We start from the raw sequence: 10,750 nt of genomic DNA on the forward strand, positions 1-10,750 counted from the left end.
CCAGGTCGCCAGGCGTGAGGATGAGCTGCAGGCCCCGAGCCAGGCCCGCGCTGGCCGAGCGGGGCAGGCGGCCGCCGGGCGGGGCCAGGCTCTGATAGTCCGAGGTCTGCTGACAGTCGAAAGGCGGGGTCTGCAGGGGGGCCAGTGCGAGGGCCGACGCGGAGCCTTTCCGCAGGGCCTGCTGGTAGATGTCCAGCAGGCAGTCCAGCTTGGCCTCGATGGACTGGACCTGAAAGAGGGGAAAACGTACACCTGTTGATAAGAATGTAGAAAGCAGTCCGGCTGTGCCCGCACAGGGAAGTCCAGAGAGGCGAGTCGCACGCAGTCCTGACTGGGCGCCAGCGCAGGAGGCCCCTTCCAGCCGTGAGGGCGGGAACGGACGGCCGAGAGGCAGGACGCTCCGCCGTCCGTCCGCCTGGTCTCCACTGGCGCCCTTCTGCCTCCCCAGGCTTTAAAATTGATTTTCAGGGGCCTCCCTGGTGGCGCAGTGGTTAGGAACCCGCCTGCCAAAGCAGGGGACACGGGTTCGAGCCCTGGTCCGGGAGGATCCCACATGCCACAGAGCAGCTAAGCCCGTGCGCCACAACTATTGAGCCTCCACTCTAGAGCCCACAAGTCACAACTACTGAAGCCCGCGAGCCACAGCTACTGAAGCCCGCGCACCTAGAGCCCGTGCTCCGCAACAAGAGAGGCCACCGCAATGAGCCCTCGCACCGCAACGAAGAGTAGCCCCCGCTCGACAAAGGCCCGCGCACAAGCAATGAAGACCCAACGCAAAGATAAAATAAAATAAGTTATAAAAAAAATAAGATAAAATTGATGTTTCAAAAACCATATAAGCGCTGTACAAAGCAACTTCCAGACCCTCCTCCCCGATCAGGTTGCCCTTCCTCAGCCTCTTCTCTGAAGACATTCTGGGACTTTACTGCTGCCTAGCAGGGAACTGATTCTGTAAGAAATCAAGACCCTAGATACTGGGACTTCCCTGATGGTCCAGTGGTTAAGACTCTGCGCTTCCACCACAGGAGGCCCGGGTTCCATCCCTGGTCAGGGAACTAGATCCCACAAGCTGTGCGGTACAGACAAAAAAAACAAAAAAAGACCCTAGATATCAATCTAGGCGATTCTAAGTTTAAAAATAAAGGTATAAAATGCTTGGAATATTTATAATTAAATTGGGGGAGCATTTTGATTTCTAAAAACTGTCTTTGTATGAGATGATACACTCTCAGGGTCAACAAACATTCAGTGCACTACCATAGTTATTATGCTTTTTTTTTTTATTGACATAAGAGAGACAATGAAAATAACCGAAACACAAATAAAAACTAGATCTTTGTTATTCTACTGTTGGAAGTCTATAGTTGTTTGCAGTTCGAGTATTAATTGATGAGAGGAAATTTTCTATTTCTTATATGGAAATCCAGGTGTTTTAGAGAAACACTGTCTATGCATAAAGAAAATTTAATTTATTTGCTCTTTCTTGATTTTATTCCTTTTTAAATCTATTACTCACTAAAATACATCCAACTGCCTATAATCAGTTTTGATTAAAAAAAATTCTGGCTACTTCACTCCTATTAGAATGGCCGTCATCAAAAAGATAAGAGATAACAAGTGCTGATGTGGGTGTGGAGAAAAGGGAGCCCTCCTGCACTGTTGGTGGGAATGTCAACTGGTGCAGCCACTGTGGAGAACAGTATGGAGGTTCCTCAGGAAATTAAAAATAGAGCTACCACATGATCCAGCAATTCCACTGTTGGGACTATATCCAGAGGAAACAAAAATGAACTCAAAAAGATGTCTGCAACCCCATGTTCATAGCCAAGACTCAGAGACAAGTGTCCACTGCAGATCAATGGATAAATAAGTTGTGGTGTGTGTATATATAAATATACACAATGGAATATTACTCGGCCATAAAAAAACGAGGAAATCCAGCTATTTGCAACAACAGGGATGGACCTGGAGAGCATAATGCTAAGTCCAATAGGTCAGGCAGAGGAACACGAATACTGTACGATCTCACTTATGTGGAATTTACGACAAAAAACAACCCCCTTCCCAAACACATAGAAAAAGGATCAGATTCATGGTGACCAGAGGCAGCGGGTGGAGGGAGGGGACCGGAGGCAGGTGGCCGGAAGGTACCGATTCCTAGTTATAGATAAACAAGTGCTGGGGGCGCGATGCACAAGGGGATGACTATAGCTAATGCTGCTGTGTGGTACCCAGGAAGGTGTTAACAGAGTAGATCCTAAGGGCTCTCATCACAAGGAAAACAAGTTGTTTTCTTTTCGTGCTTTCCTTTTTATTGTGTCTCTATGAGACGATGGAGGCTAAGCTTACTGTGGTCATCATTCACAGTATATGGAGGTCAGACCATTATGTCGTATGCCTTAAACTTATACAGCGATACGCGTCAATTATGTATCAATAAAACTGGAAAAAAATCTGGCTAAAGAGTTCAGCAGTTTAGTTGAGCTGTACCTGTTTTTCAACCTTGACCACTCGGCCGAGCATGCTGAGGTCATCTGTGGTCTCATGTTCTGCGGTTATTTTCTCTCTGCTCTTCTTATCTGATGTGATTTGCCCTTTTCCAAGAATTTGATCCACACTAGCAGAGAAAGAGATCTGATTATGAGTGCTGAAGGTGGACACTGCCCTAGGCTGGAAGGAAGGGTTTTGAAAAGAAAAATACAATTATCTCTATTTACGTAAGAGGAAATAAAAATGAACTTCTTCCAGCTGACGTGCTTATTTTCTTCACATGAAAATTACACGAGGTTAATTTTCTCATTATTCTAGTCCATGATGAAATCACTTATGGCTGATCTTCTGGAGGCAAAAATGTCCTAAACTACCAAGTAATTTGTCTGTTTCCACCCCTGACCAGGTGTTTCTTGAATTCAACCACTTAAAAATGACAAAATCATAATTATGACTATTTCATGTTAATAATAGAACAGATTTTTCAGTGACCATTTATCATACATCTGACATATGGAAGATAAGCAGGTAAGAAAGCTGTAGTCTCCATCTCAGGATTTCTAGTTGGACAGTATACACACATCACACAGGCAAGAAACTCCAGATGAGTTCTGCAAATTCTGCAGCAGTTGAACTTTATAGAAACATTGGGAGGGAACTGTATTCAGTATTTTGCAATAACCTATAAGGGGAAAGAATCTGAAAAAAGAAGATATAAATGCACGTATAACTGAATCACTTTGCTGTACACCTGAAACTAACACAACATTGTAAATCAACTATACGTCAATAAAAACAAAGAAACGACAAAACCAATTGAACAAACATACGTTAAATGAAAAGATCCTGTTTGTAATGTTATGGCATTCTCTCCAGGTCAAGTGATTTCTGGAAATTATCAATTTAGTTTAAAGGTATCTTACTTTAAAAAACATTAATTCCTTCACCCTCAGAAAAATAAAACTTTACCAGAAAATCATAAATAATCATAGGAATAAATACAGGATCCTAATTTACATTTAACCTTTGTTTTAAATGATTAAATGGACGCTATTTACAACTATTTCTACAATGCAGCATGAAATAAAATTTAAATTGAAGATTTTACAGTGTATTTTAACTAGTGACCCTATCACTATGAAGAAAAATAAAAGAAGACCAATTACATTTGTAATAAACAAACAAGCAAACAAAAACGTTGGGAGCCTTAGGTAGTTCTGTGAAAGGACTTGGAAAACCTTGGCTACCCGCGCAGAGACTGTAACAGGATCACAGGTGATTTAAAACAGTTTCCAAGGAGACCTAGTCAGCCTGAAGTGGACACTTGCTCTCTTCCCTTTTGTGTGTTTTAGAGCTGAACTATAAGGAATATTGACTCAACTTTCCAGTTTACCTTGTGTGCACAGGAGTGCAGGCAGTCATGACATCTAATCCATTCAACTGCCGCTCTACAAGGACTGGGTCATTTGGTCATCTCTGGGTGCCCAGGGTGCCCAGCACACATTGCAGGTTCAATACTTACCTGCTGAATGAAATGAACAAAAAAACCCTGTGATTTCTGTAACTAATGTTATAGAAATCAACAGGTGTTTTACCAAGGGCCTAGTATATGCCTCACCCTGGGCTAAGTGTGCTCTGGGCATAGACAAACATTGAAGACTCAGTCCTTGTGTTTTAAGAACTGTTCAATCCAATGCTGGTAGTTGGGGCCTGATAGTGAAGCAAGGCTGTTAAAAAAATGAAACTGACTAAATATTTCGGCTTCAAGATGACACAATCAAACACATGTTTGAAATAACATACTGAACTCATTTCTTTGAACCACTAGAGAAGATGCTCCCTGGCAAGACGGTGTGTATCTAGCCCCGTGCAGGACAGGCATGAAGGGAAGGGCCCAGACTGGGTCCAGGGCCAGGGGAACAAGCTTCCCACAGGGCAGCAGTATAAGAGTCAACCCTGGGTGCTCAGTTTGACTCTCCGGCACAGTGTTCCAAGGTGAGCCGCGCTTTTACTCCCTGCAGTGGACTCTACTCGCTTTAGGGGCTCAGAGGAGGGACAGGTCTGTCTTTGTGGGCTGGGTGGTGGGTCAAGTTTAACGAAGGAGAAAGACTAGCTTTCCTCTGAAGGATGGTTAGGATTCAGGCGATAACGGAAATGACGGCCGCACCAACCATTAACACTCCCCGAGCACTCGGTCAGCCTGCATTAACTCATTCAATCCTCACCACGACCCTAGGCAGCCACTGCCGATACCCCATTTTCACAGGTGAGACACTGAGACACTGTCGATACATTGAGGCTTTTAATGACTGATTTACTTTTAAATAAAATCTACGTTTCAACGCAAAAGTCCAGCTGTTCACTAAAAAGAGAGTTAGAAACATGGAATTCAAGAGTTTTCTCTACTAGGGAGACGTTCCTCCCAGACAGTTTCTGTGCCTGTTCCTGTAAAACAAGTAACCCTCGCGTTGCTCACCGTGTTTGCAGGCTTTTAATTCTGCACAGCATGTCCAGGTGACCAGCAGAATACTGTTCGATGACGTCTTTTACGTCATATGGGCGTAATGTTTCCTTAAACTTCCGTTTTGCGACGTGAAACTTCATAATTCTGTAAGAGCAACATACTACATATGAATCTTCATAACTTCACTAAAACACCCAAATGGCTCACTAGTATACAGAGGAAACTCTGGGGGAAAAACGTCATGCGTCAAATTATTTTAAGCTCCTGCAGAAATGCAACATGAAAGCCCGAGATTACAGTGGACAATTTAAGAATATCTCCTGTGAGGCACAGCTTGAATGTAGAAAAACACACTAAAAAAGAGACTAAACATTAATAAGTCTTGCACCTTTTTAATGTCCATTGAAACCCTGAATTAAAATCAAAGTCAAAATGCAATTCTACCTTTTCCATGTAACCCCAAGAAGTCCAAGATCAACACCCAGTGAATGCATCCCTATAAAAATATAAAAGTTGGGCTTCCCTGGTGGCACAGTGGTTGAGAGTCCGCCTGCTGATGCAGGGGACACGGGTTCGTGCACCGGTCTTGAAAGATCTCACATGCCCCGGAGCGGCTGGGCCTGGGAGCCATGGACGCTGAGCCTGCGCGTCCGGAGCCTGTGCTCCGCAACGGCAGAGGCCGCAGCGGTGAGAGGCCCGCGTACGCAAAAAAAAAAAAAAAAAAAAGTTATAATGGTCTTTTATGTAACTATATACATTTTTGAGATGCAGATGTGCTACGAAACTCTCATTCTCTTTAGGGAAATGTACATTTGTATAGAAATTTATGAAAAATTTCATAAATTATTTCTGCAGAATACTGCTCAATTAGGTACCCAAGGGTTTATTTTTGTTTTTTTTCAAACATAACACACTCATCAACTAAGCTGGATGTCTAAACTCTTCAGAGCCAGAGGTTTTATTTATTTATTTGGCCGCACCGAGTGGCATATGGGATCTTAGTTCCCCGACCAGGGATCGAACCCATGTCCCCCGACGTGGAAGCATGGAGTCTTAACCACTGGACCGCCAGGGAAGTCCCTCCTTTGCCCACCAGAGGTCTTTTTAATTACAATGTCTCCCCCAACGTGGACTCCGTGTTTTAAAACAATACTTTGTCAATAAATTTCATGATGTCGTGAACAGCAAAGCTGCTTAAGATAACCAGTTACTGCAATAACTGGATATAATTCCTGGGGAAAGCAAAGCAGTACAGCATTTTAATGAATCTGTCCAGCCTTACTGCAGGTAAATGTTAAACTTGTTGGTGTTTATTCAACTATTAATTGGCTCATAGACTCTTATTATCACGCTCACGGGTCCCAGGCTGAAGATCAGTCAACTAGGCGCTATGAACCAAAACTTATTGTTCCTTGGAGGAAAGTGGGAAGATTAGGGACAAAAGTAGCGTTTAAGTGGAAAATTACCTATCCTAAGCGATAGCTGATTGCAACTGGTTATAAAGCCCCAAACTCAATCCTGGAATTGTATTGCTACCTTCAATCTGACTGTCTCCTAATCATGCCTGAACCATTTGTCCTTAATGTTCTTACCCCCTTTCTCTACCACGTTGGTTTTCCCTGACCTACGGGGTGAGCATCAGGTTCCCTAGCACATCCTGCAAGGCCGTGGGTGGCCTGGCCTCTGCCCCGCCCCTCTCACCTCATCCTCGTTCACTTCCTCCTTGGAACTCGAGGGCTTTCCTCTTCCTGAAGTCCTACAGGATACTTAAGACTCGGTTCTAACGTCGCTGTTTTAATGGACATTTCTGCAATTCTTTCCAAGCAGTTAGTCACTTGTCTATTAACCTTCGTTTTAGTAACTAACATGCCACACTGTTATTACTTGCTTATATAAGGCCTCCACCAGGCTGTAGGAGGTCCTTGACTGCAGGGCTGTCTCTGTCGGTCTGGAGGCTCCGCCTGGCTAGGGAAGGGGGTGACGGGCGGAGGTAGCGCCCCTCTTCTCCCCAGGCGATCGTCCATCTCCACCTGCTCTTCTGCCTGAAGCCCCACACCAGCCCTTCCAGATTCTCTCGTCATCAAAGTGCTCATTTCTCAGAGGTCTGTCTTGGCACACTACCCGAAATGCTAACTGTTCAGGTTCAGCTCAAGCACGGACCTCTCCAGGAGATTCACTGAGGTCAGAAGCTGTGTTTTTCATCCCAGCAGCTCATAAGCTCCCTGGCAAGGATCAGCGATTCAGTACATGCTCGCTGAAGAAACGGATGTGAACGAGCTCCTCTCTGGTCACCCAAAGGTGTTCATGCCGTTCCGTGCCAAGGCAGACTCCTGACACCTTCTGAACGGAACAGATCTGAGCTCTTCGAGGCGCATTTCAGGGAGACCATAAGACTCTGACTCTCTTTCGTGAATACCGAAAACTTTCTAAAGTAAAATGAATTTGTGTATTCATTAATGATTAGGACTCTGCCTGATTCAGAAAAGAATCCGTTAAATGGAGATGCTTCTGAAAACCATGAAAATATAGTATTCTTTTCCCTCAAATTACTAACGTAATTTGGATTTCACAGAACAACTAAATCACAAATTATAAGATATCATTATGAGAAAGTAAGGAGAAAGGAAAAAACATTGAAAGTCAAGGAATAAATGACACCATAACCCAGTAAGTACCAAATGTAAAGAGAGCGCTAACAGCAAAACGAAACCATCCAAGGTGGGGAGGGGAGGGCCTGGTGGGAAAGTAATTCAGCTGCTGAATGAGTTTTATATATCACAGGACCATCAAGAACACAGGGATGAACACATGTGGTTAAAGTCTAAACAGAGTATAAGCTTAGTTTTCTGTTCCTAAGAGACTGCTGTAGATGCTTCCAAAACTCCTGTGTGTCAGGCCTGCTCCAGGAGGGCAAGGATGGGAGGCGTGCTCCCTGCCCACCTTGGCCACTGTATGATGACCCTTCTGAGCCAAGACCCCGGTCATCAGGGCTGGGCGATTCGAGATGGTTATACCATCCAGTCACCTCCGCTTCCCTCCCTCCACCCAATCCCCTCGCCTTTCCAGGGACTGCACTCGGTTTTCGTGGTTGAAATCAGAAGGTAGAGAGTGGAAGATCTGGGAGACTAAGCTAAGCCCCCTCACTTCCCTGGTCCCGCTGGATGTCTAGAATGGCTTCTGTCTCTGCCCACAACGAGCTTGACCCGAGTACTCAGGATCCTTGTCCTGGACACGGCGCTGGCGGTGGGAGGTGAAGTCCTCGTCCTCCCACCCCACCGCCTCCCTTGGGGTGGGTCTCCCATCACTGTGCCCTTGCCGAACAGCTGGCCCTGCCCTGAGCCCTTTGCCTCCATTATGTCAACATGAAGCCCTAAGAGTTTTCCACCTTTGATATCTGGGTCTAGCGAGGGCTCTGGAGGTCGGGTAACCTGTCCAAGGTCACACAGCTAGTACGAGGCCCGTGTGGCTGATACCCCACTAAGCTCGCACCACAGGGCAGCTCTTGGGCAGGCACACTTGTAAAGGTTCAGGGGAATGTCCAGCTGTCCGCTGACCTCCTCCTGTCTCCTCTGTGTGCCCTCTGACCCTCACACAAGTAAACCCGAGGCCACGTTAGTCTATTCATCTCACTGCCAGCTCTGTCTTCCCAGGGGGTCCAGTGCACTCTGCCCTTGAACTGGCCCCCTTCCTTCCCTCCAAGGCCCCTCCCAAGAATCAGGCCTGGGCCAATGTGGGTTCCCCACCCCTAATAACTGTAATGTTTCCCCTTTTGTCGCAAATTCTAGGGGTCCTCTGCTTACTCTACCCAAGTTGTAGGATATACACACTGGTCTCATTGGTCATCGGTTTGCTTTACTGTGTACGTTTCCCAGCTACCAGCTGCCCATGATGCACTTAGCTTCTGCGAAGTGGAGTGAGTAGGCCGTTTTCTGCTTATCTGCAGGAAGAAATGAAGCCCAGGGTTCAATAATTCTAGATTTCAGGAAAGACATGAAGATGATGACAATTGAGGAAAATGTCCAAAGTGGCTATTAGACTATGAATTTGAAAGGCCTTTTAATTCTTCGACTTCTTTTTTCTCTCCCAGACCATTCCATGTCAGGTACTAAGCCTTCCGACTATGCGGTGAAGGGAAAAGGTGAGAGCTGGGGTTGGAGAGCCCCGAGTTGGGAGGAAGCTTGGTTCACACAGGCAATCCTGAATGTTATGTATCTCCGCCCTCCTAACGCAGCTGGATGTAAATCAGAGGGACCCAAAGTCTAGACGAGGGGTTGGAAGTTCTTTGTGTAAAGGGCCAGGCTGTAGGTCACATGATCTCTGCTAAAGCCACCCGTGTCTGCACTGTAGCATGAGAGCAGCCACAGGCAGTACGTACACGAGAGAATGTAGATGTATTCCAGTAAAACTTTATTTACAAACACAGCATTGGGTTGGCTTTGGCGCCACCCTGTCGTTTGCTGACCTCTGGTGTAGACACAAGGAAATGCCTTGAGGTCAGGCAGAAAAAGAGGCAGAAAACTTTAATGGACGCTTATAAAAGAAGTTTAATATGATCTATGTATTGCCTGGTAGAAAGGAGTGTTTGGGCAAATCATTCCGGAGTAAAATTCAGACCTTTAGAGTACATTTAGTGATTAAAATGACAACACTGCCAGGCGGCACTTGGCAGTATAGTCTGCGAGATGGGGACTCCTGTCGGCCCCAATCTGCAGATAAGGAAACTGAGGCCAAGAACGGTTAAGTAAGTCGCCTGAGGTTACACGCTGGTAAGCGTGGGATCTGAGCCAGTGTGGCTCCAGTGCTGAGCTCTTAATCACAATGTTTACTATTGTCTTAATGCTAAGGTGTTAATATTTTAACGGAAAATAACAGCACAGAAGAGATACTTTGGTATGAAAGGGCTCTTTTTGCTCACACGCCTGGCACATACTGAATGGCTTGTCCTTACTGGTGCTGTTGGAAGGGCCTTCGGAGGAGGACAGAAGGCGGGGCAGTAGGTTGCACTCTCACTGCCTTTTCCTCATGAGGGCAAACTCCACCCCTGGAGCTCATACAGCAGCCAAGGGCAAAAGACCCTGAAGCCAGTCTCCTCCGATGCTGCGGGTACCTAAGAGGCTAGGAATCCCGGAGGAGACCTACGCTCGAAACAGACATGCTCCGCTGTGACCACTAGAGGGGGCGAGAGATTCGCCACAAACCTCAACTGGCAACTGGCTTGAAACGGAAGAAATCTGCTCAAGCGATTTTCTGAGCGCAAAGAAATAACCACAGCAAAGTTAAACCCCGGGTGGAATATAGGCTATATATACACACAACACATGTGCACTTATAAGGAAGTGTAGGTGCATTTGTTGTACTGCCACGAGTTACAGAATCTTGCAAAAGTCTTGTCCCAGGCCTCTGAGTCAGGGTAAAAACCCTGCATACGAATATGCAGAGATAAGAACGACTAGAAAACAGAAGCGGCGGTGACTGTGCCACCACCAGACGGACGGACAGGCGGCCGACAGCCAGACCTCGTGCGGGCGGAGGGCTCAGCCGACTGGACCAGGGAGGCGGCTTGATGGGCTTTACGTACAGGCAGAGTCCCCAGGCCCCCGCTGCCCCTTGCCATCAGCCAGGGAGCCTAAAACACGCCGACGCCTGGGTCCCACCTCCAGAAACGTCATTTAATTGATCCAGAGGCTTTATAAACCTCCTCGGGTGATTGGAACCCGCAGCCCAGGCTGAGAACGACTGACAGGCGGTGGGACTGGGGTGGGACTGGGCTGGGTTAGGAAAGAGTGACGGCGGGGC

The 10,750-nt window shown here is 46.4% G+C and overlaps 1 protein-coding gene across 1 annotated transcript in view; it reads right to left on the reverse strand.

The window, feature by feature from the left end:
- Positions 1–10,750, reverse strand: part of KCNQ5 (potassium voltage-gated channel subfamily Q member 5) — a 196,416-nt gene that overhangs the window by 4,052 nt on the left and 181,614 nt on the right. The window contains exons 10-12 of the mRNA XM_024731901.1: positions 4,967–5,098; positions 2,491–2,617; positions 10–229 (exon numbers count right to left, since the gene is read on the reverse strand). Of these exons, the coding sequence (XP_024587669.1) occupies positions 10–229; positions 2,491–2,617; positions 4,967–5,098 (479 nt within the window). The remainder of the gene's footprint in view (positions 1–9; positions 230–2,490; positions 2,618–4,966; positions 5,099–10,750) is intronic.

The sequence above is a fragment of the Neophocaena asiaeorientalis genome, unplaced genomic scaffold, assembly GCF_003031525.2.
Source record: "Neophocaena asiaeorientalis asiaeorientalis breed wild unplaced genomic scaffold, Neophocaena_asiaeorientalis_V1.1 scaffold450, whole genome shotgun sequence".
NCBI classification, from domain to species: Eukaryota; Metazoa; Chordata; class Mammalia; order Artiodactyla; family Phocoenidae; genus Neophocaena; species Neophocaena asiaeorientalis.